Here is a 26,394-nt window from a genome sequence, read left to right on the forward strand (position 1 = left end):
AACAAAGGTGACAAGAACACACAATGGGGAAAAAGCAGTCTCGTCAATAAGTGGTATTGGGAAAATAGTACATCCATATGCAGAAGAATGTAATTGGGCCCTTAGCTCACACTGTATACAAAAATTAACTCAAAATTGACTAAAGACTTAAATGTAAGACTTGAAGTTATAAAACTACTGGAAGAAAACATAAGAAAAAGCTTCGTGACATTGGTCTGGGCAATGACTTTTTGGATATAACCCTAAAAGCACAGGCAATAAAAGCAAAGGCAGACAAATGGGATTGCACCAAAAGTAAAAGAAACAACCAACAGAATGAAGAGACAATTTGTAGAATGGAAGATAATATTTGTAAACCATACATTTGATAAGGGATTAATATCCAAAATATATAAGGAACTCTAACAAATCAACAGCACGAAAACAAATACCCTAATTTTTAAAATGGACAAAGGATGTGAATAGACATTTCTCAAAAAGAAGACATACAAATGGTCAAAAGGCATATGAAAAAATGCTCAACATCACTAATATCAGGTAAATGCAAATTAAGGCCACAATGAGATATTATCTCACATCCGTTAGAATGGCTGTTATTAAAAAACAAAAGATAAGTGTTGGCAAGGATGTGGAGAAAAGGGAGCCCTTCTAAATTGTTAGCAGGAATGTAAATTAATAAACCCATATGGAAAACAATGAGATTCCTCCAAAACATAAAAATAAGAATTACCATGTCATCCAGCAATCCCACATCCGAGTATATGTCCAAAGAAAATGAAATCAGTCTGTTGAAGAGATATCCTTACCCCCATGTTCAATGCAGCATATTCACAACAGTCAAAATAAGGAATCAACCTAAGTGTCTATCAATGGATGAATGAATAAAGAAAATGTGGTGCACATATACAATGGAATATTATTCTGCCATAAAAAAAGAAATCCTGTCATTTACAATGTAAATGTACCAGAGGATGTTATACTAAGTGAAATAAATCAGGCACAGAAAGACAAAGACTGTATGATCTCATTTACATACTGTATCGAATCTACAAAAGTCAAACTGATGGAAGCAGAAAGTAGAACAATGGTTTCCAGGGGCTGGGGAGCTGGGGAAACAGGGAGATGCTGGTCAAAGGGTACAGACTTTCAGGCCAGGTGTGGTGGCTTATGCCTGTAATCCCAGCACTTTGGGAGACCGAGGTGGGTGGATCACCTGAGGTCAGGAGTTCGAGACCAACCCAGCCAACATGGTGAAATCCCCGTCTCTACTGAAAATACAAAAATTAGCCGAGTATGGTAGCGGGCACCTGTAATCTAAGCTACTTGGGAGGCTGAGGCAGGAGAATTGCTGGAACCCGGGAGGCAGAGGTTGCAGTGAGCCGAGATTGTGCCATTGCACTCCAGCCCGGGCAACAGCAGCGAGACTCCATCTCAAAAAAAAAAAAAAAGGTACAAACTTTCAGTTACAAGATGAATATGTTCTGGTGATCTAATGTACAGCACAGCGACTACAGCTTATAAAACTGCATTGTTTACTTGAAATTTGCTAAGAGAGTAGAGTTAAGATGTACTCACCACACACATAAAAATTGTTAAGTATGCGAGGTGATGGCTATGTTAATTAGCTTGATTTAATCATTTCACAATGTACACATATATCAAAACATCATAAATATAGACTATTTTCATTTGTCAATTATACCTTAATGAAGCTGGGGGGAATAATAAATCACTCTATTAATGAAAAACAAGGAGGCTCGCGTTCACATAGTCCCCTTTCCAGGTCCTCGTGTGTCTGCCTCCCTGCCATCTCTCTCCTCTGCTTACATGTCTTCACCCCAGGGTCATTTGCTTAAGTCTCTCTATCCCTCCTCTGGGTGCTGTGAGGGCCTCCTTGCCCCAAATCCTTACGCCTTTACCTCATTTTCTACCATATCCCTATTCATCTTTGAAAGCCCACATCTGACCTCCACTCTGTTGCTCTCCGTGCAAACTCGGTGTTTTCCCTTTGCCTTTAGGATGCAGTGCAAGTTTCTTCAAGTGCCTTGCTTGTGGGGCCTTCCTGATATGGCTCTTGCTCTCCTCCCCTGCTCTTGTCACTCACCATAGCCCCCACTCCAGCACTGAACTTCTAATTTCCCTGAGGAATGCATCATTTCTCACCTACAGGCCTTTGAACATGCCGTTCCCTTTCCTGGAATGCTCTTCCTCTCACTGACATGCCCACACCCCCTCCCACAAACCATGCTATTCCTCCAGGAAGCTTCCCTCATCCCCATTAGCTTGGACCATCTTCTATGCATTTCCTTGGTGTCCTGTGTTTATTCTTATGTAGCTGCAAGATATTGGCCTTGTCATTTTTCTGGCTCTCCAAAATCTGTAAACTCACTGAGGGTGGGAGCTGTATCACTGAGGGTGGGAGCTCAGGGTCGTATCTCTAGTGGTCACCACATATCATAGGCACTCAATAAATATTTCTAAACAAATAATTGTCCTTAAGGAGGCTAGATTTTTAAGGTATTGGAGCCATTCAAGGATCTCTCAAAAGCTCTCTAAATAAAAGTCAATTAAGTGTTTAATGTGTTTAATTAAGAGGTAGCATGCTTGTTTTAGATATGTTTCAATGCATGCTAGAGTAGAGTTTTATAGTGCTCATTGTCATTGGAGTATTGCTTATAATCCACATGGACACTGGCAGGGAGCAAGTGGAGTAAAGAGGCCAACACTGTAGCCAGCAAACTCGCATTCTGGTTCCAACTTCCCCCAAATGACTGCAGCATTAGCCAAGGTGGTGACACTGGGCCTGGTTTCCTTTCTATAAAATAAAGGATGACCTCCAAAGCTCCTCCCAGCTTTAAATATCCTATGATTTGAAGCATAATTTTATAATTTACCTGATTGTAGAGAATAAGGTGTCATGGCTTTGCTATGAAGCTCTGATTTATTTGATGTTAAATGTTTCATTGAGTACATAATCCTAAATTAAAGCATCAGGGAAACCTGAACTATGTTTAAATGATCAGCTTTATAAATTGGTTTTCAAGGAGGCATTGTGGATACTATCTATGTTAGCACATAGAGGGTCTCCAAAAAGATCTAACAGGAAGTTTATGGGCTAGAATGAGGCATGCCTATAAAAGTTCTAGGTACACAAGTATTCAGTAAGTACCTACTGATTTGATCATTGATTAGATGTTCTGGTATTTCATGTCTTTTCTTCAACATAATGTGGATTCTGATTATAATTCATTACTGACAGGAAAACTGGAAAACATGAGCACAGATGAATCATGCCAATAATTTCAGAAAGCAGTTTTCATTATTATAAACCTATATGATTTCAATATGACCAGATTAAAATATAATTGTTCTTTATCATTATATCAGTTATTTCTCATTTATATAAGATTCTAATTATAAAAATTATGTCTATATAAAATACATATTTTATATTAAATACAAATGTAAAAGGGGAAAATACAGAAAACATAAAATGGAAAAATAATTCCTCCATTATTAACATTTTAGTATATTTGTTCCAGTTATTCATCTGCATATATTTTAAACTTGTTAGAGTCATTCTTAAGGTTAGAGCTGAACACTTCACAGGTAATTTAATATTCCACTACACACCATTTGTAATAAATGCCTAGGATTTCCCATTATTGGCACGTTTTCAACATTTTATTATTTCCAGATCCATTAGAAATAATGCTACAATGAGCATTTTTTAATATAAATCTTTGTCTATACCTCTGATTATAACTTGGGATATATTCCTAGAAGTTTGTTGAGTCAAAGAATATAAAAGTTTTTAAGGCTCTTGAAATTGCTTTCCAGAATGGCCCTGCCTGCTTATACTTCACCAACAGTGTTCAGGGAAGCCCTAATCTCAAATCCCTGCCAGGATTAAATATAATTTTATGTTCCATATTTACTAGCAGGATATGGGAAAACACCCCCTCATTTTGCTTTAGCTTGCATTTTTAACGTTAAGAAGATTAAACATAGTTTCAAGCTTATTCATTTATATTTTCTCTATGCATTATACAATAAATTTTAAAAATCAGTATTTGAACTGTCCTGATTGTCACATCAGAGAGGGAGAGAGTGAAGTGGGAGAAATTTTTTTTCTGAAAAAGTAATTTTAGTATTTAATATGCTTTAACATTTCAAGCACTACTAAAGAAAGAAAAGACAGCCTGGGCAACATAGCGAGGCACTGTCTCTACAAAAAATGAAAAAGTAGCCAGACATGGTGGCACACACGTCTGTAAGCCCAACTATTTGGGAGGTTGAGGCAGGAGGATCGCTTGAGCCCAGGAGTTCAAGGTAGCAGTAGGCTGTGATCACACCACTGCATTCTAGCCTTGGCAAGACAGGAAAAGAAAGGAAAGGAGAGGAAAGGAGGAAAAGGGAGGGGAGGAGAGGAGAGGAGAAGAGAGGAGAAGAGAAGAGAAGAGAAGAGAAGAGAAGAGAAGAGAAGAGAAGAGAAGAGAAGAGAAGGAGAAGGAGAAGGAGAAGAGAATTGTTTATGTTATTCAAAACTGAAACATCAGATTTTTTGTTGTTGTTGTTTATTTTTTTTGAGATGGAGTTTCACTCTTGTTGCCCAGGCTGGAGTGCAGTGGCGCGATCTCAGCTCATTGCAACCTCCACCTTCTGGTTTCAAGTGATTCTCCTGCCTCAGCCTCCCAAGTAGCTGGGATTACAGGTGCCAGTCACCATGCCAGGCTAATTTTTGTATTTTTAGTAGAGACGGGGTTTCACCATGTTGGCCAAAGAACACTGGATTTTTAAGGACTAAGAAGCATTGCTGAGAAGCATTGCTGCATGATTGCCTTGGAATTTGGGGTTCCAGAGTTAACTCTCTTCAAGTTTTCTTGACACACATGGCCTCCATTGCCAGATGATTAACTACTCTCACACAGGGGCTGGCTCTCAGACCTGTCTGCGGCTTTGCACTTTGAAGTGGGCATCAGGCATCCATCCTGGTGCTCTGCTAGGCGTCCTAGGAAAATGAACACAAGATTGATTTTTCTCTTCCCCAACTTCAACATGCAATTTACCATTTCCAATGTAGCAAGAGGGGGATTGCTGAGGAGGAGTGAAGACTTGCTCCAGGGCACAAGCACATATGCAGGCCCTACTGACCAGCTGTCCCCTGGAGGAGTGGTTTCTGAGGAGCTTTAATTATAAGCACAGAAGCTGAGGGGAGGGCCTGTGTGTGCCATCAAAGATAATGACTTTATTAATTACTGCTGTTCAACTGAACCCAGCTATGCATGTTTTCAGCCTAAAAGGTCTTGGGCAACCAAAAGCAAATGATGGGGTGGTCTTACTAAAATATTTATAGTCCTAATGATACCAGGACTTATAAACCACTTGCCTCAGAGACAGAGGCCAAGAACAGTTTTTGGTTTTCCACAAAAATTGATACCCAAATTTATTATTTCACTTACTCCCTCTCCTTGCTCAATTTTTTTCTATGTATGTATTTAGTACTCATTTTAAAAAATATTATAGGATTATAGATATTTCTTTTTGAGCATTAAGTGAAAATATAGTCTTTGCACAGAGTTAATTGACAAGAAGCTACTATAAAAATTAGACCTCCGGGACACTCCTACCCACTCAAACCCCAGAAGTAAATATACCGAAAAAATGTCTGCCTTCATTCTGCCTGGCTAGACTTCTGGTTCTCACTCAGTTCTCTTTCATGTTTCTGTTCTCCTAGGACATGGTATGTCAATTACTCAGGCCTCAACTAGTGCTAACAGTCAAAATTGGAGACAATTCAATGGCCACATCATTGGCACAGGTTAGCTAGTGTCTTAGTTCATGCAGGCTGCTATAAAAAACTGCTACAGACTGAGTGGCTTAGAAAAACAGAAGTTTATTTCTCACCGTTGTGGAGGCTGGGAAGTCCAAGATCAGGGTGCTGATGGATTCAGGGTCTGGTCAGGGTCTGCTTCCTGGTTCCTAGAGAGCCATCTTTTTGGTGTGTCCTCACATGACAGAAGGGGCAAACTAGCTCTCTGAGGTCCCTTTTATAAGGGTGCTTATCCCTTCATGAGGGTCACTGTCAAGACCTGCGACGTCCCAAAGGCTCCACTTTCTAATATCATCACACTGGGGGTTAGGATGTCAATGTTAGGAATTCTAGTTGGGGGGTGTTGGGGGGGGCAGGTAAACAAACATTGAGACCATAGTAGCTGGATAATCATAAGATAAATAAAGAGGTTTTTTTAACACTTGGTGGCATTGCCACTTTTTTCTTCAAAAATAATTGCCAATCCAAGAACTCCTAAGTCCATTTATACCTAAGTTGAGGATCTGTGTTCAGTTAAAAACAAACACACCCGCCGGGCGCAGTGGTTTATGCCTGTAATCCCAGCACTTTGGGAGGCCGACATGGGAGGATCACCTGAGGTCAGGAGTTCAAGACCAACCTGGCCAACATGGTGAAACCCCATCTCTGCTAAATATACAAAAATTAGCCAGCCAGAGCGAGACTGTCTCAAAAAAAAAAAAAAAAAAAAAAAAAAAAACAATTGCTATCAGAAATTTTCAGCCAGGCGCAGTGGCTCAAGCCTGTAATCCCAGCACTTTGGGAGGCTGAGGTGGACGGATCACGAGGTCAGGAGATAGAGACCATCCTGGCTAACACGGTGAAACCCCGTCTCTACTAAAAATACAAAAAAAAAAAAACTAGCCGGGCAAGGTGGCGGGCGCCTGTAGTCCCAGCTACTCGGGAGGCTGAGGCAGGAGAATGGTGTGAACCCGGGAGGCGGAGCTTGCAGTGAGCTGAGATCAGGCCACTGCACTCCAGCCTGGGCCACAGAGCGTGACTCCGTCTCAAAAAAAAAAAGAAATTTTCACAATATGTATCAAAATTTTAAGTGAGCATACATTTAAAACAAATTCTATTTGGAAATGTATTTTAAGGAAATAATGGATCTATGCAAAGATTACACTATTTCTATTAAATCAAAGTTTGGTTATGATACATCCATATAGGGCAATACTTTGCAGGCAATTAAAATTACTGTAGAAAGAACATTTAATGACAAGAAAAAATGTTGATATATATCATTAAGTAGAAATAAGTTATTAAACATTGTAAACAACATGAGTATGATCAAATGTTTGTTTAAATGTATTCATATGAATACCTGTATACATATAGAAAAAGACTAGAAAATATTATACTTTTATATTCATCCACATTTGTGTTGTTTACATTTTTCTACAAAGAACATGTATCTTTTTAAATAATAAAAACAGCCAACATTCACTTCTTAATGAATGGAGACAATATATAAAAAGCCTCAGGCTGGGTGCAGTGTCTCACGCCTGTAATACCAACACTTTGGGAGGCTGAGGCAGGCGGATCACCTGAGGTCAGGAGTCTGAGACTAGCCTGGCCAACATGGTGAAACCCGATCTCTACTAAAAATACAAAAATTAGCCAGACGTGGTGCAGCACACCTGTAATCCCAGCTACTCAGGAGGTTGAGGCAGGAGAATCGCTTGAATCCGGGAGGTGGAGGTTGCAGTGAGCCGAAATCACACTACTGCACTCCAGCCTGGGTGACAGAGTGGGACTCTGTCTCCAAAAAAAAAAAAAAAGCCTCGGAAGAGAGGCTGTCTGGGAAAGAAAGGCAAGGAGAAAAGCCTGGGGAGAAGAAGGAGAGACTCACAAGGTCTGAGAATGCTCTATTTCATCTTACGTGCTTGAAAGGGAACCAGACTTTAAATTAGAAAGGATACAGAATTCTCCCTTCTTCACCTATTGATATACGTTAAGGAGCGTGGTGTCCAAATGCTATCGGAGGTTCTGCTCCTGTTTCTAAGGAGGAAGCTCAACTATCTGCAGTTGCCTCAATGGGACACAGAACCAGGGCTGCCAGGGGGCTATGAGGGAACACTCAGGTCACTTCTCAGACATTGTGATGAGTCTCCTTCTTCTCCCTAGCCCCTTTCTCCTTGCCTTTCTTTCCCAGACAGCCTCTCTTCTGAGGCTTTTTATCTGTTCCCTGCATTCAGCCTTCCCTCAAGCACACTCATATGCACACACACATAGGTGCACACACATAGTGCGCACACACATAGATGCACCCACATGCACATGCAGTTCTCCGGCTATTTGGAAACTGGCCATCTGGAAACCTGCTGTGGAAGGGAGGACAGAGCACAGGAAGGGCCAGGGTGCTCATCCCACCTCCATCATTAATTCATGGGGCAAGACAAATAGTGGACTTTTCCTTCCTCTGGAAAATGGGAGCTTTGTCAGGTTAGTGTGGTCAAATTTAAACACAGCAAAACAAAGGACAAGTATCCAAGAGGTGTCTTTAAAGGGACCTTTCAGCTGGGGCTGAGAAAAGTATACAAAGTAGACATCTGATTTCTCCCATCTTAATACAGTCATGCACTTCATGCACTTAATACAGTCATGCACTTCAATGTCTCAGTCAATGGCCCTATAAGATTATAATGGAGATGAAAAATTCCTATTGCCTAGTGAGATTGTAGCCATTGACAACACATTACTCACATGTGTGTGGCGATGCTTGTGTAAACAAACCTACTGAGCTGCCAGCAGCCATGTAAAAGTATAGCACATACCTTTATGTACAGTACATAATACTCGATAACGATTACTTGATAGATAACAAGTAACAACTATGTTGCCGGCTTCCATGTTTTCTTTTTTTTTGAGATGGAATTTCACTCTGTCGCCCCGGCTGGGGTGCAGTGACGTGATCTTGGCTCACTGCAATCTCCGCCTCCTGAGTTCAAGCGATTCTCCTGCCTCAGCCTCCCTAGTAGCTGGAATTACAGGCGTGTGCCACCACTCCCAGCTAATATTTTTCTATTTTTAGTAGAGGCAGGGTTTCACCATGTTGGCCACACTCGTCTCAAACTCCTGACCTCAGGTGATCCACCCACCTCTGCCTCCCAAAGTGCTGGGATTACAGGCGTGAGCCACCACGCCTGGCGTGTATTTTATATCTTATATTTTTATCATTATTTTAGAGTATACTCCTTTTACTCACTTAAAAAAAAAGTTATCATAACTTTTAACCAAAACATTTTAAAAGTAAAAAATTTAAACATCTCAAAAATACAAAAAAGCTTGTGGAATAAGGATATAAGGAAAGACAATATTTTTGTACAGCTGTAAAATGTGTGTGTTTTAAGCTAAGCGTTACTACAAAAGAGTCAAAAAGTTAAAAAATCAAAAAGTTCATAAGGTGAAAAAGATACAGTAAGCTAAGATTAATATTAAGGAAAAAATATTTGTTATAAATTTAGTGTAGACATATACAGTGGTTATAAAATCTACGGTTTTGTACAGTAATATCGTAGGCCTTCATACTCACTCACCCCTCACTCACTGACTCACCCAGAGCAACTTCCAGTCCTGCAAGCTCTGTTCATGCTAAGTGCCCTCTACAGATGTACCACTTTTTATCTTTTATACTGTATTTTTACTGTACTTTTTTATGTTTAGATATATTTTGATACATAAATACTTATCAGTTGTTAACAATTGTTTACAGTATTCAGTACAGTAACATGCTGTACAGGTTTTTGACCTAAGAGGCAACAGACCATACCATACAGCGTAGGTGTGTAGTAGACCATCTAGGTTTGTGTAAGTGCACTCTACAATATCGGCACAATGATGAAATCGCCTATTGACACATTTCTCAGAGCGCAGCCCCATCGTTAAGTGATGCATGACTGTAAGAGGGAAAATTTGTTCTGCCAGTGAGAATACTTTGTGGATGATCAAAGCAAATATGAGTCAAAAGAGAAAGCATTTAGGTAAAATAATATTGATTAAATTTTTTAAATTTTTCTTTATGTAGTTTTGCTGGTGACTGGAGTACATTCAAACAAAGAAACGTCAAAGAAGATTAAAAGGCCCAAGTTCAGTAAGTAAAATCACAATTCCTTGCTGGCATAAGGCTCGTCTCTCCCATGGAGGGTTATTATACTTGCTTTAGATAATTTTTGTTTTGGTTTGGTTTTTGCCTCTATCTCAACTAATTTCTACTCAGACTGATTAGTGATAAGTCTTATCCCCTACCACATTCCAAAAAGTGTTTGAGATAGGAGCCCTGACTTTAGGGTAAAGGATATGTAGTTCCCTTGCACTAGAAAAACTCAAAATACACATACAGAGACCAGGCAACAGTATGTCTCTATGGCTAAGTGGAATAAGCTTAGCCCTGACATTGAAATGTTGTCTCAATTCCCCATACCAGAGAACTTATTTTGGCTAATGCAAAGGTCTAGCAAACCTGCTCATCTTCCAACAGACCCTGGGATCAGAAGGCAAATCTCGCAAAAAAGCCCATGCAATTTCACACCAATCAATGGAAGCAGAAAAAATAAATTTCACTTTTGAGTGGTGTATCAGTTAAGATTAGATGACAGAAAATCTGGAATAAGGGCAAGGGTGGTGGCTCAGGCCTGTAATCTCAGCACTTTGAAAGGCTGAGGCAGACAGATCACTTGAAGTCAGGAGTTCGAGACCAGCCTGACCAACATGGTGTCTCTATTAAAAATTCAAAAATTAGCCAGGCCTGATGGTGCATGCCTGTAATCCCAGCTATTAGGGAGGCTGAGGCATAAGAATCACTTGAACCTGGGAGATGGAGGTTGCAGTGAGCCCAGATCATACCACTGAACTCCAGCCTGGGCCAGAGTGAGACTGTATCAAAAAAATAAAAAGAAAATCTGGAATAATAGATGCTTATTTAATACTGCAGTTTCTTTCTCTCTCGTGGTCTTGGCTTTTATGGAAGTTCCACAATCTCCAGGGACCCAGACTTCTGGCTTCTAATTCTGCCATTTCAATGTGGCTCCCAATTCATTGCCCAAAATGGCTACCCCAGCTCCATCCATCATGTCCACATTCCAGTCAGTAGGAAGGGATGAAGAAAGGCACATAATAGTGATGCAGGATTTTTCTTCTCAGTCATTTTGCAAGCCAGGGACCCCCAGCCAGTGATGCTTCACCTGGGCCTTGCTCGGCCGTGCTGGCATGCCCCAGCACACCTGTGTTACAGCTTAAACTCATGTTCAGCAGTTCCCAAGCGCTTATACCATGCCCAAGAAGAATGAGAATAAGCTGGACATTGAAGGGTGAGGAGGGCTGAGAATTTTACTGAGTGAAGGAAGAGCTCTCAGCAGAGAGGGGACGTGAGGTGTGGTTCTCCTACCCAAAGGCGTGAAAGTCCCTAATGTGGCTGCGTCTGGGGACTTTTACGGACTCAGAATGGGGAGTATGTGCTGATTGGTTTGTGAATATGCACAAAAGGTTACAGCAAAGACACCACTCAAAGGTGGGCATGACAGTGTAGAAAACCAATTAGGAAAAGGGTAGGTATATGTAAAACACGTGAAGGGTGGGGATCCATTAGAGGAAAGCACACCAAACAGGAAGACGGGTTCTCAATCCAGTCTGAGGATTTAATTTGTAGCTTGGCTTTCAGGCTTTGAACTGTCTTTGGCTTGGAGGTGGGGTTTCACCAGGGACCCACCCCTATCTACCTAGGCGTTTGGCTGCCTCCTACCACTCTCAACAGCTCCCTTTAAAGCTACATCCAGAAAGTTCAATATAACCCCTCTCTTTAAGTACTATTGGCCAGCAGTAAGGGAGAGTAGGAAATGTCTTGATTTTTTTTTTTTTTTTTTTTTTGAGATGGAGTCTCACTCTGTCACCAGGCTGGAGTGCAGTGGTGCGATCTTGGCTCACTGCAACCTCCACCTCCTGGGTTCATGCCATTCTCCTGCCTCAGCCTCCCGAGTAGCTGGGACTATAGGCATCTGCCGCCACACCCGGCTAATTTTTTGTATTTTTAGTAGAGACGGGGTTTCACCGTGTTGGCCAGGATGGTCTCAATCTCTTGACCTCGTGATCCACCTTCCTTGGCCTCCCAAAGTGCTGGGATTACAGGTGTGAGCCACCGCGCCCAGCCATGTCTTTATTTTAAACATCCATGTCCCTTGCTAAAAGTAATAAGGGGTATTATTACTAAGAAAAAAGAGAAGAATGGATATTGGGAAATAACTCACAGAAGACACAGATGGAAAACTCACACTCAAATATTGTAAGCACACTGGGATATCTGTATCCAAATTTGTAGGCCTGATGGAAGCTTAAGTTAAAGTGTGTTTATAAAGAACCATTATAAAAGGCTTTATATACAGTCAATGTTCTGTGCTCTCCACAACTGAAACCTTCTTTATAGGCATTAAATTTAGGTACCTTGAAATCAGCCACATTAATCATTTCAAATAAAAGAAAGATTTGCTTCACACAGCCTCTTTTTTCTTCTGCTCTTTTAAACCTTCCATGTGAGATTTCCTGTTGAAATGAGACCAAAAGGGCAACCATCCACAGCCTCCTAGTCTGAAATACTAAAAAGGAATCAGTTGTTTGTTTATTTCTGTCAGGACCAAGAGCCAAGAGGACCGGCCCTGGGGCAGATGTGTGTTCAAAACAATGATTAGGTTAATATGGAGACAAATGCACGCCCAAATATGAAGTCCTTTGGGCTGTTTCCAGTGTCTTCATTAACTCATATACAAAAATCATGAAAGGTTCCATGATTACCATGACAACAGTTTGCAGTGACTATGAAAGTCTGTGCTAAATGACCCAAGGGCAAACCTCTTTGAGAGATCTCAAATGGATTGAATTTCTGATATGCTAAATTCCAGCCTTATTCTCAAAATCTCCCTAGTGATGCAGCACATTGGAATCAATAAATGCATGAGGTCTTTTCTCTAATTAGAAACTCTGGCACAATTATTAAATAGGGAAAAAAAGATACAATGAAGGTAATTGGATATTCCCAAACCACGGAGATATCTGATTCTTGATCTCCAGAGTATTTCCAAATCATAGTCTATAGCTTGAGGCCAAAGTCTTTTTCTTTCTTTCTCTCTTTTTTCTATTCAACATTGTCAGTCTGCTGCTGGGGGAGGTGACTGACAGCAAGGAAGGCACATTATTCATTCATTTGATAAGTATTTATTGGGTGCTGGCCAAGTACCAGGCACTGTGTTAGATACCCAGAAACAAAAGCAATCCAGAATCCACCTATGCCCTCACAGAGCTCACAATCTAAGGTGGAAGAAAGACAAGTCAACAGGCAATGATACTGTCCATATACGTGCTAGGACAAGAGAAGCTAAAGGTACTCAGAGAGTTAGGAAAAGAATTTGTGTATCTGGGAGGGCTTCCTGGAGAAAATGACACACACTGATTCTAAAGGCCAAATGGGGATTGGCCAGGCAAAGACGAGGAGAAAAGAGTGCAATAAGCAGAAAGAACACGTCGTGCCCAAGTCCTGAAGAGTAGAAAAAGCTAAAAAGTAGTTCAACATGCAGAAATAGAGAGTAGAAGGTGTATGTGTTGAGGAAAAAGATGGAAAGCAAACAGACACCAGATGGTGAAGAGCTTTGCTGCCATGTTCAGGGGATCTGGACTTCATCGAGAGGGCAGTGGGAAGTATCTTCATGTGGGTTATTTTGGTTGCAATTAGCAGAACTCCAAGGCCAATCTGCTTAAGCAAAAAGGGGGATTTGGGCAGGACATGGGGTAGCTCACAGAACCCAAGGCAGGAAATGCAGCTGTAACTCCTTCGGGTTGGACTGCAGATGGAAAGGCCTCAGGAACCGGCACCCCTGCCTCTTCTCTCTGTGCATCTCTCTCTTTCTCTCTCTCGCTCTCTCTCTCTCTCTCCAGATCATGTCTCTCAGTCCTGATCCCAAATTCCTGGGAGAGAGAATCTAATTGCATCAGGCAAGGTTGGCAGGGGTCCACCCCTATAAAAGGAGCATGGTCCTCAGAGAATAGTAAAGTGTTAAGGAAGGTTGTGTTAGGGAAATGAAACAACCCTGCCAACATTAACAACAACTCCTTTGTAGCACTGTTTGAAGATATGAAGAGAGAAGAGAGAGAACACAACTTGTGAGTAAGCATTACAGATTTACATGCATATGCAGATAGTATGAAAGTGTGTACAAAGTCTGGACAGAATTTCACACAACTTTATATAGTAAGTTGGAAGATGACAATTACAATTTCTCTTGCCGTTCTGGAGGTAAGGGCTTACAGATCCTTACAGAAGGCCAGAGTCGTCGCATTGTAAAATCAAAAGGCTAGCTTCTTATGTCTTATGTCTTTAAGAAAACATCCTAAGAGGACAGGTTGGTCGAGATGCAATGGCTTCTCTCCTCTTCACTAAACAAAAAAAGCTTGATCATCTAACCGTTAGCGTCGATACCTCAAAATGTATCTTACAGGATGCTATTGAAGAGTTTTAAACAGAAAGTGAAATGATAAAAGCAGGGCTTTAAAAAAACCACTTTAGCTTTAATGTGAGATAAGACTAGGTCAGTGGTTCTCAATGTGTGACTCCTGGACCAGCAGCATCAGCATCATCCGGGACCTTTTGTCTCACCCGGCCCAGACATCCTGAGTCAAAAACTACAAGGGTGGGCCCAGCAATTTGTGCTTTAACCACCTCTCCAGGTGATTCTGAGGCCTTGTAAAATGTGATAACCAGTGGACTAGAGAGAGAAGGGCTTCTTGCAGATATGAATGAGAAATCATTTAGGTAGGTTCCCTTTAGTGCCCTCTAACCTCTCTTTTAGAAGCCCTCAATTTTCATCAGTGTTTTTTCAAGACTCACAGTCTTCACGACCCAGAAGTCTTAAGTCAAATAACAAGGAGAAGGTAATTTGGTAGTGTTGGTCAGTGATTAATTTCCTGACCCCTCCTAGACAGGGGGCACTCTCCTAGACTCTTGAGGATCTAGTACCTGAGTGACACTAGTTGGCAGAGCCGCATCTGAAACCCAGGTCTGGGTGAGGTTCAAACCCTTATGTTTCCCCAGTGGCCTCCTCTTGAGCTGGGTGGGACTAAAGAATGAGGTGTCTGTTGCCTGGGAATGGATGAGGGTGTTGCATAATCAAAGGCTGACTAAGTAGAAAGTAAAGTAGAAAACGTATGGGGAAAAGGGGAGAAGGAGAAGAGCATAACTGTCTTCCTTGGGCTTGGCTTGAAAACGCCTGCCATTCCAGTACATTTATTCTGCCTACTTATAGGGTTCCCACTGATTTTGGTAGTTATCTCTTTCTCTCCTCTCTACATTCCCTTCTTTTTCACTTCTTTGTCTTCTCGCCCCTTTTTCCTTCTTTGCATTTCTTTCATCTGTCCATGGCCTCCAGTGCCCCTCATGGATGTTACTTAGCACCACTGGTGGGGGACCCTTTGGACCAAGAAGGTAATATTTAAGAGCGTGTTGAAAATAATCTGGCAGGTCAGGTGCAGTGGCTCACACCTGTAATCCTAGCACTTTGGGAGGCGAAGGCGGGAGGATTGCCTGAGCTCGTGAGTTCCAGACCATCCTGGCCAATATGGTGAAACCCCATCTCTACTGAAAATACAAAAATTAGCCGGATGTGGTGGCAGGCACCTGTAATCCCAGCTATTTGGGAGGCTGAGGCAGATTGCTTGAATCCAGGAGGCAGAGGTTGCGGTGAGCCAAGACCACACCACTGCTCTCCAGCCTGGGTGACAGAGCAAGACTCTGTCTCAAAAAAAAAAGAAAAGAAAAGAAAAGAAAGAAAAAAGAAAATAATCTGGCATGGGGGTCTTACGAAGAAGAAAAACAAAGATATAAAAAGCAATTGGATGGATTCTCACAGCTCTACTCCACAAACCCATAGGCCCATTCATTCTAAGCTAATATTTTGCTTTTATGTGCTCAGTTGTATTGGATACAACTTCATCCCACCATATTTGGCTTATCACATTATTTTCAAAATCAAATTAAGTCTGACTCCAAATTGCCAATTGCTGGGGTTGGGGGTGGAATTCAAATTCCTTAATTACAAGGGCTTCCTCCCTTTCTGCTCCAGCAGAGAGGGCTTGTGCAGTCTAGAAGATTCGGGGTGGTCAGCTACTCAGCGTCCAAGTCCATGTTATCTTTGGAAGGTGGGCAACCCCACTGCTTCCTGGATGATGGGATATTGGCAGAGGTGGGGAAGCCCTGTACCTAAATGTCCACCCCAAGGTGCATCACACCAGGTGCTGCCCTGAGGTGGTGCTCCTCAAAGCAGCTGCTAGGGCAAGGGATGTTTCCTTTACTGGAACCTATTTGGCCACTCCCCCCTTCCCAGTCGTAGAAGATCATTGTGTCTCCATCAGTCTTTGGGCTAAACAAGCGCAGTGCCCTGAAACAAGGGGAATTTGGAAAGTCTACTTTTCAAAGCCCGGAGAGAGTGTTGCCTTTGCGACCCACTGCCCTCTCTCCTGCAATCTTGAGATCCAGAGGTGGGAAAACATGAGCCCGTCTACCTTCTTAGAATAGTAAGATGGAAAAAATGCAATGGGAAGAAACGTAAGTTAATGACTTAATAAATTAACGGGCTGTTTAATCCAAGGTAAAGTTTACCTTACTGCAGTAATGAGAGTTTTATCACTTTATTTTTAGAGGTGACATTTTCAAGGCTCTCATTTTCCCGATAAGTCTTAGAGTCATAGATCTAACCTTAGCCAGAGGCACCTCAGTAGCAGGTTTAGTCAGCATAAACCTACTCAAGCACTTTCTAACAAATTACCAAAATGTGGCTGCATTTTTCTTGATTGTTTAAGGCTACAAATAAAGATTGAAGGGCTTAGGTGTGTTCATAACACACTTCTCCTAAGGCAGTCATAATACCTTACACATTTTAAGGATTAATTTCATTTATGTGTAGGTTACACATTCAAAAAAGGCCTACTCTTTAACTTATGAGCCTTTCAGTCCATACTGTAATAAACACATCATATATTTTCACATAAATTATGTCCACCAGACTCTAGAACAATTCCTGCCTGGCAGAGAATCTGTGCTAGAGGGAGAAAAGCTTTTAAGTTGTAAAATCTCATCAATGGCTTTTCACACATAATGGAGCTGCAGAAGAGCCCCGGAAGCAATGGCCTTAGTCCAAAGTGGTGTTAGATGAGATTACATTATGCAGATGGGAGCCATTGATGATTCCATGCAATGTGTTTACTGGCTGCCCATCCTGCAAAGTCTGTGACCTCAGAAAGCATCAATCTTGTATAAGGCAAAACAAAAGTATGCAAAGAAAAGCCCTGCTGGACCCAAACCCTATCCTCAACACACACTCAGAACTAGGTTAGATGCCTCCTGTATGCACTGCACTTTCTCCATCAAGTACTGATGCTCCTTGACTTACAATGGGGTTGTGCTTTGATAAGCCCATAGTAGGTCACAAATGCATGTAATACCCTGAAAAACCTTTCATAAAGTTGAAAAATCTTAAGTTAAATCATTGTAAATCAGGGACTGTCTCTATTTACCACATATTACTTTAAGAGCTTTTTTTATACAGTCTGTCTTCCCAGGAAGACCAAAAGTACCATGAAGATCCAATCAGTGTTCATTAGGTAATTGTTGGATGTATGGAGAAATGAACAATAACCACAAAAGCCACTATAAAATAAAGCAAAATGTGGCAAATTCTATAGGAGAATAACAAACGTGGAGTCTACAATAGGACTCCTGCTGGTCTTATGAAAGAATGTTCAAGATAAGACCTGAAAAATAAGTGAATTTTTACAGGCAGAGGTTGGGAAAGGGCTTTCTAGGTGGACTAAGCCCAGATACCATGGGAAGCAAGTAGAGGATGAGGTCAGGAGGCAGTGAATGGTATGGTGGGTTTAAGTGTTGGGGAGTCATGGAAATGCATCTGGAAGGTGGATCAGGACCCACCAGGAAATGTCAATCTGAGAAGCTTTTTTTCTTTGTCATTCACTAGAGGGCGGGGACTCCTGAGAGTTTTCTAAGCAGGAAATTTACATGATGAAGACAACAATCAGTGAGATAAACAAGATATTCTCCACAGACAGTAGAGCTACATTCTGAAATATTTCCATTTACATTGGAGTCTGTTGAAATAGACTTAATTTGGGGTGAAATGTACAACATGTAATTCACATAGTTCTTTCCACTGAATTAATCTTAATACCTTGTAAGGCATGGAAAGATTTTTGCAATCAACCTTGAAAGAGTAGATGATTCCTGAACCTACTGCCTAGGGCATGAAGAGGTCATTGTTCTGGGACTTAGTTACTTAGTGCATTGGACACTGATGAAGAGAAATACAGCTCCATGGTTTTAAGATTTGGTATAGCATGCACACAGCTTCTTGGGTAGTTTTATGTGTAGCAACTTGTAAGTAATCCCCAGTGTTTGCTTGCTTCTTAGACACCTGGTGCTAACACTGGTGGGTTCTCAGACACAGATTGGTATGTGGGCCCTTTCTCAGACCATGAAAAAGGAAGAAGATTAACTTTCTAGCCCTTCTTCTGATATGTGGATGAGAAAGAAGGCAGAGACTCTCTGTGTTACAAATTTTCAGTTGAGTAGACTCTATCCTGGCAATTCTCAGAAATAACGGGAAAACAATACAATGGAAAATGACACTAGAAGAATTACTTTGCAGGTATTTGGGGTAAATGCACAGATGCATGCATGTATTCACATAAACACACACACACACGCACACAAACAAACCTATTTGTCAGATATATACTGCATTCACCCACTAGAGGTTGTCAGCAATCTTCAAGTTCAGAAAAGCCTGTAAGATTAGACTAGAGAAGCTGCAGTTTTACTTCTTCCCTTCAGTCATGCAAGTGGCAACCAGGTGGAACTGGCAAGGCTTTGGGTTCACAGGCCTGAGTTCAGGTCTTAGTTCTGCCGCTTGATATCTGAACAACTGTTCAATTGTTAATTTAACAAATTAACTTGCCTCTCTGAAAAATGAGGACTAACGCCTTTTAGGGTTTTGTAAGGACCAAGTGAAGGAACCTGCATTAGGGTCCTTCATAAACTAAAATATGTATTTTTAAAGACACAAACTTCTGCAGCTGCCCCAAAACTGTGTTGCCACAGGCCAGTTACCCTCTGTCATCCAATCACTCAATCCATCCATTTATTCATTCAGCAGACATTCTCTTGAACAGCAGTGAACAAAACAGACAAAAGTCCCTGCCCTCATGAATTTTATATTCTAATAGATGAATGAAGATGTTAACTGGAACCGGGACCTAAAAGATAGTAACATTCAAACAGATGAAAGGAAAAATGGTTTCAGATGTGAGAAATGATTCAAGCTAAGTGTACAAGACAATATGCATTCAGAAAGTAGAGACTTTATTGCAAGTATTGGCAAGCCCAGATGTTCCGTGGAAGAAACTGTGGAAAGGCCTTAAGGATTTTGGAATTTTTCCTAATGGCAGCAAAAACCTAGTGTGGTTTTTGAGCAAAGATTCAATGTGATCAAAGACTGTTTAAGAAAAATAGATAAGAATGCTTTGCGAAAGAAGGTGCTACAAAGGAAGAATTAAAATGACCTAGATGTCAGGATCAAGGAGAACAGTGCATTCATCTTCAGATTAATGATATTTTTATTTAATTAACCTAAGGACTTTTTGCATAATTCTCTTAAAAACAGGATTTCACTCCAGTTGAATATCACAGTCCAATAAAATTAAGTTTAATATTAAAAGTTTTCATGCATAAGTGCTTTTTTATGTTATAATTCTTCTTCTTCATTAAAAAAATAAAAATAATAGTTTTTCCTTATTAACAGGCATGAGGCAAGCTTACGATGATTGCTTGTTGATAAGGAAACTTGTTTTCCAGAAGCAATGTGGCTTGCCTGAGATCACTGAAAAGATGAGTGGCAAAATAAGGAATCTACAGTTTGATTTGGCCCTACTACATAGTTGGTTTATTGCACGTGACATCATCTAATAATCACTGTTATTAGCTTAGGCAGGAGACCCAACCAACAGCAGAAATATTTGCAGTTATTCCTCTCAGATTCTAATTTTGTACTAAAAATTAACTCAGGTAGTACCAGGTTTTTGTTCTGAGATAAGACCTTTTGCCCAGGAACTCTTGTGAGATCACTACAGCAGACGCATAAACCTTGGTGACCTAAAGGTAATCCTACAATTCGATCTGGTTTGCAAGTGGTTCTCTTTTTTCCCCTGTGCCTAGTTCCAAGGGCCTTAGGGAAGGAACCCTTGGCAGATACTGAGATGCTCTAATGTGATTTCTGATAAGAAAGTGAGAGTGTCTATGAGAAGGCAAGATTATCTTAAGTAATCATATGAGACAGTGGGTGGGGGCACAAAGGGAGAAGCAGAGCAGGTGGCCAAGCAACAGGTTTCTGTGCAAAGGTTCCACTGAAGAGGTCTGGGCTCCCCACAGCTCTCTGTGACTTTGGTGTAGACTTTCCTTCATGAACGCCAGCAACTGTCCAATCAGGAAGGAATAGAAGAGGCTTTTGTCTTTCTTTCTTCAAGTGTTCTAGAATAAGTTCTTTTTAGAATTTACAAATAATTTTTCACCTGAGGTTAGCTGTGGGGACACAGCATTCCCCTCTGACTGTTCTGGCCAAATGTCTTCCTGCTCCCTTTAGACCTAAGAATGATACTTCCCGAGCTGCCTTAATTTAAACGTGTCTTCTTAAGGAAATCTGATTTTCTGCACTTCTAGGATCAAACTCAGAGAAGGGGGAAGGGAGATATGAATAAACCTTAACAACCAAAGAAAGAGGAAGAAAGGAAAACCTAAGCGGCAAGCGTTGAATAGTTCAAAGACGTTCAGAGGAAAGGCCAAGATTCGTTTCATTCAGGCCTTCAGTGGAGAGGTGGAAGATTCTTTGACTGTTACAAGAAAACAGACTACCTCACAAATAACTGGGAAAATATTGTAAAGAAACAAACCATAGTTTCCATATACTTAAAGAAGAGCTGCCAGAAAGATGCAAATGCCTGCTTTTTCCTGGCTGAACATAGACATTACACTTTTTAATAATTTTGGCAATCACTCTGCAAAATTTAACTAGTTCACTCTCTCCAGCTTAATTTTCTGTACAAATTTAACAAATTTTTTACCTTTAGCCACACTTTGCCATTGCTCCTTGTTTTTTCAAAGTGCACGAACGCATGTGCCTGATTTCATTTTTTCCCCCTGTGGGACAAATTAGTGAGTGAATTCACCAGTTTTGCTAATTTGGTTAGGTGCAGATAAAGCACATCTTATTTAAGGTACTTCCCTGAGCTTTGTAGAGGGGAAAACAAAAAGACAAACTAAACAAGCAAACAAAAAACAAATGCCCCCTTAAAGAAAGGAGGGAAAATCGATTAGCGGGAAGTAAAATGTGACATTTTCCCTTGTCTTTTAAATCAATTATTTCATGGAAAATCCTACTGCAAGTAACATGTGCACCCTGAAGTCTTTTAACAGGTTTGATCATTGTCTAATACTCATGAAATAAGCTTCCAGATAGAGACTTGTTTACGCAACCCCAAAATATTTAGTTGGTCTGACAGGAGATTCAAACTCTGAGAGTGCCAGAGTCACATCAAAATTTAACCTCAACGCACACAGCTTGTCACCTCCTATTTCAAAGAACTAAGAACAAAGAAGAAATCTTTCATTTTCTTTACCTCTAAGGGAGGAGATACATTTGGGAGTGAGGAAGTGATCTGGGGAAAAGAGGAGAGTTGAACACACAGTTACATCCAGGAATCAAACAATTCACTAATTTGAAAACAGACCACACTGGCGTCTTCATCCCAAAATTTGCCTTTAAAAAATACTCTGAGACTCAAAATAGTAAATGCAGCCTTGAGTATCAGAGTTTAAAAGAATGAAAGGTAAGAAGAAAATAGCCGGTGAGGAGGCAACCTTTGATGGGGAGAATGAAACCACAAAACTGTTTTAAGCACAGTGCTCTACTTCTTAATGTAAACCACAAATTGCTTAAGCCTGTGATCAAACTCAACCCCTTGGTTCCCAGGAGAAGTTCCCTGTTGGCCCAGCCCCGAGTAGCAAAGATTGTCTGGGATGGGTATTTAAGAAAAGAGCAGAAAACTTCAGTTCTCTCTCCATCCTGGATGAAATACAGTTCTCCTCATTCAGGTACACAAGGGTTAAGAAAGAATACGCTTTTTGGATACAGCTGGAAGCAATTAGCAACTCTGAGACCATCTCAGGAACCCAGTTAGAGGGTGGGTGGCCTGGCAGAGCTCCTGGATCCAAGAGTCTATGGATTACAGACTCTTAGGATTGGGAGGGGTTTTATTCTACTTCTCACCCAATGTAGAAATCCTCTCTATAACTATTCAGTCTCCACTTGCATACTTCTACCAACACCCCACTCACTGCTTCCTGAGGCAGCTCATTCCTTCATGGACAATTTCAGTTCCTAGAACGTTCTTCTTGGCAAAATTTGCCACTATAGAATCTCTGTTCTTTAAGTTCTAGCTCACCCTCTGGCATCACAGCACACAACAATCCTACTTGTGAAGATAACTATCAGTTGCCTCCAATTCTTGCTTCCTCATGTCCAAATGACCATTTCTACAAACCATCCCTTTCATTTGGTAGTTTCCAGACCATTCCCAAGCATGCTGCCTCTTTGTACTGTGCTCAAGTTTTAAAGTCTCTTCTGAAGAATGGGGGCCAGAACTGAATACATTCCCAGATCAAAAGGCACCAGTAAAGTGTCCTCTAGGGGACCTTTTCCTTCAGGAGTTATTGAGGAAAAATCTTTGCAGGGAATATGCAGTCCTACCCCTTCTTGGATACAGTCAATAGAGCATCTACTCCACCTCATCCCCAGAAAACCTTTCAGCTTCAGGAGACTTGCCTACTGGATAGCGCAAGGCTGGCAGTAGCAATAGCAAAGCCAAAACAGAGGGAGGAAAGAATGAATGAGCTTCCCCTGGATGCTCAGCTGGGGAGTTCCCAGCTTTCCACCAGGCAGATAAGAAAAGATCTCTCCCATATGACTTCAGATCTAAGCCTAGAGGAACCTCTAGGATCAAGACAAAATATCATGTTTTTGACGTATCTTTCCGGTCCAAAAGTCTTTCATTGCCTCCCACATCCTACACAGAACACGAGCATGCAAGCCTTCTTAATTTGGGTCATTCCTACCAATCTACCATCCACCCACCAGGCCCCATAATGGAGCTCCCACCCAGAAAGCCAACTTTGTCCAGGTCATTCCTAACTCTGATGCTCCCGCTGTATGCCCTTCCTGGAATACTTTTCCTTCCTTCTGTAAGGTTGGATGAGAGTTTTTTCTGGGTTAGCTACAGAGCATCTGAAAAACCAGTACTCTCCTGCCTTGACTCAAGATAACATTTCTGGCCACTGGAGGTGGGTAGTCTTTTCTCAGAGATCTCTGCTTTGTTAATTGATTATTTCAATAAGCACAGGAATCAGCCTTTTGCTTTTGTTCTCAGCAGGTTAAAGGCAATGAATGGTCATTGTGGTTCTTTTGGTCTGGGAAATGTCCTAATTACATCTTTGCTTTCACTACAGGGAGGGGATGTAGAGTCAGCCCAGGCTCTGGCTTTTAGAGATTAAGTAAGTCAATAGTTAAGACCTAACAGAGTCACCCCATAGATAAACTAATAGCACAAGGTGTAATTTTGACCTCATTTTGTATTCCCAGCTGTGCCTCAGATCAACTGCGATGTCAAAGCCGGAAAGATCATCAATCCTGAGTTCATTGTGAAATGTCCAGCAGGATGCCAAGACCCCAAATTCCATGTTTATGGCACTGACGTGTATGCATCCTACTCCAGTGTGTGTGGTGCTGCCGTCCACAGGTGAGTGGCTCTGAGCTACTTAATAACTAACTAGGAATTAAGGTGTTGGGAGGGAGCCCTCATGCAAGGTTGCCATATTTAGGAAGCAAAAATATACAAATTGTTTTAGCTCAAAATCTTCATTTATAGATATAGAAATCTAGCCAACAGTTATTTTTTCTTCTTTCATTTAGTACTGTATTATGCTTCATTGTCTCCTTGCATAGTTTCAGATGACAAGTCTGTATTCATTTTTTTATCTTTGTTCCTCTATACATAATGTGTCATTTTCCTTTGGTTACTTTTAAGATTTTCTCTTTATCATTTGTTCTGGAAAATGTGGTTATAGTGTGTTCTTGTGGAGTTTTCTTTGTTATCCTGATTGAGAGTCATAGAGCTTATATATTTCATCAAATTTGGGGATTTTAAGCAATTGTTAAATAAATATTCTTGTTTGCCCTTGCCCCAGCCTCTCCTTGTGAAACTTTATGTCACACTACTTCAAATTATCCCACAGGTCACTGAGACATTGCTCTTTTTTTAAACTTTTATTTTAGATTCCAGGTGTACATGTGCAGGTTTGTTACAAAGGCATATTACATTATGATGGGATTCGGAGTACAACTGAACCCATCACCCAGGAAGTGAGCATAGTACCAAATAGGTGGCTTTTCAGGCTTTGCCTCCCTCCCTCCCCCTTCTTGTATTCCCCAGTGTCTGTTGTTTCCATCTTTTCATCCATGAGTACCCCATGCTTAGTTCCCACTTATAAGTGAGAACATGCAATATTTGGTGTTCTGTCTCTGCATTAGTTCACTTAGGATAATGGCCTCCAGCTGCATTCATGTTGCTGCAAAGGACATAATTTTGTTCTTTTTCACGGCTGCATAGTATTCCATGGTGTATATGTACCACATTTTCTTTATCCAATCCACCACTGATAGGCACCTCAGTTCGTTCCATGTCTTTGCTATTGTGAATAGTGCTGCAATGAACATACTGGTGCATGTGTCTTTTTGGTAGAAGGATTTATTTTCCTTTTGGTATATACCTAGCAATGGGTATATATAGTCAGCAATGGGATTGCTGGGTCAAATGGTTGTTCATTAGTTCTTTAAGAAATCTCCAAACTGCTCTCCACATTGGCTGAACTAATTTACATTCCCACCAACAATGTATAAGCATTCCCTTTTCTCTGCAGCCCACCAATATCTATTATTTCTTGGCTTTTTAACAAAAGCCATTCTGACTGGTGTAAGATGGTATCTCATTGTAGTTTTGATTTGCATTTCTCTGATGATTAGTGATGATGAGTATTTTTTAATATGTTTGTTGGCTGCTTGTATGTTTTCTTTTGAGAAGTGTCTGTTCGTGTCCTTTGCCCACTTTTTAATGTGGTTGTTTTTAGCTTGTTTGATTGCTTAAGTCCCTTATATATTCTGGATATTAGACCTTTGTTGGATGCATAGTTTGCAAATATTTTCTCTCTTTCTATAGGTTTTCTGTTTACTCCACTGATAAGTTCTTTTGCTGTGCAAAGCTCTTTAGTTTAATTAGATCCCACTCATCAATTTTTGTTTTTGTTGCAATTGCTTTTGAGGACTTAGGCACAAATTCTTTGCCAAGACCAATGTTGAGAAGGGTATTTCCTAGGTTTTCTTCCAGGATTTTTATAGTTTGAAGTATTACATGTAAGTCTTTAATCCATCTTGAGTTAATTTTTGTATATGGTGATAGGGAGGGGTTCAGTCTCATTCTTCTGCATATGGACAGCCAGTTATCCCCAACACCATTTATTGACTAGGGAATCCTTTCCCTGTTGCTTATTTGTGTCAACTTTGAGGACAATCAGATAGTTGCAGGTGTATGGCTTTATTCCTGAGTTGTCTGTTCTTTTCCGTTGTCTATGTGTCTGGTTTTTGTACTAATACCACATTGTTTTGGTTGCTGTAGCCTTGTAGTATTAAATCTGATAATGGGATACCTCCAGCTTTTTTCTTTTTGCTTAGAATTGTTTTGGCTCTTGAGGCTATTTTTGGGTTCCATATGAATTTTAGAATAGTTTTTTCTAATTCTGTGAAAAAGTACATTGGTAGTTTGATAAAAGTAGTGTTGAATCTGTACATTGCTTTGGGCAGTATAGTCATTTTAGCAATATTGATTCTTCCACTCTATGAGCATGGGATATTTTTCCATTTGTTCATGTCATCTCTGACTTCTTCCCGGAGCATTTCATAGTTCTCCTTGTAGAGATCGTTCACCTTCCTTAGTTATATGTATTCCTAAGCATTTTCTTCTTCTTGTGGCTACTGTAAATGGGACTGGGTTCTGATTTGGCTCTCAGCTTGAACATTATTGTATACAGAAATGCTACTGATTTTTGTACATTGGTTTTGTATCCTGAAACTTTACTGAAATCATTTATCAGCTTAAGGAGCCTTTTGGTGGAGTCTTCAGGGTTTTCTAGGTATAGAGTCATATCGTCAGTGAAGAGAGATAGTTTGACTTCTTGTTTTCCTATTTAAATGCCTTTTATTTATTTCTCTTGCCTGGGTGCTTTGGCTAGGACTTCTAGTACTATCTGAAATAGGAGTGGTGAGGGTGAGCATCCTTGTCTTGTTCCAGTTTTCCAAGGGAGTGCTTCCAGCTTTTGCCCATTCAATATGATGTTG

At 40.7% G+C, this 26,394-nt stretch overlaps 1 protein-coding gene across 10 annotated transcripts in view; it reads left to right on the plus strand.

Moving 5' to 3' along the window:
* LOC105464840 (vitrin) overlaps positions 1-26,394 on the plus strand; it is a 126,676-nt gene that overhangs the window by 24,298 nt on the left and 75,984 nt on the right. For all 10 annotated transcript variants that reach the window (XM_011712927.2, XM_011712928.2, XM_011712929.2 and 7 more), the window contains exons 3-4: positions 9,879-9,944; positions 23,587-23,743. In XM_011712927.2, the coding sequence (XP_011711229.2) occupies positions 9,879-9,944; positions 23,587-23,743 (223 nt within the window). The remainder of the gene's footprint in view (positions 1-9,878; positions 9,945-23,586; positions 23,744-26,394) is intronic.

Source organism: Macaca nemestrina, chromosome 13, assembly GCF_043159975.1.
Source record: "Macaca nemestrina isolate mMacNem1 chromosome 13, mMacNem.hap1, whole genome shotgun sequence".
Lineage (NCBI taxonomy): Eukaryota > Metazoa > Chordata > Mammalia > Primates > Cercopithecidae > Macaca > Macaca nemestrina.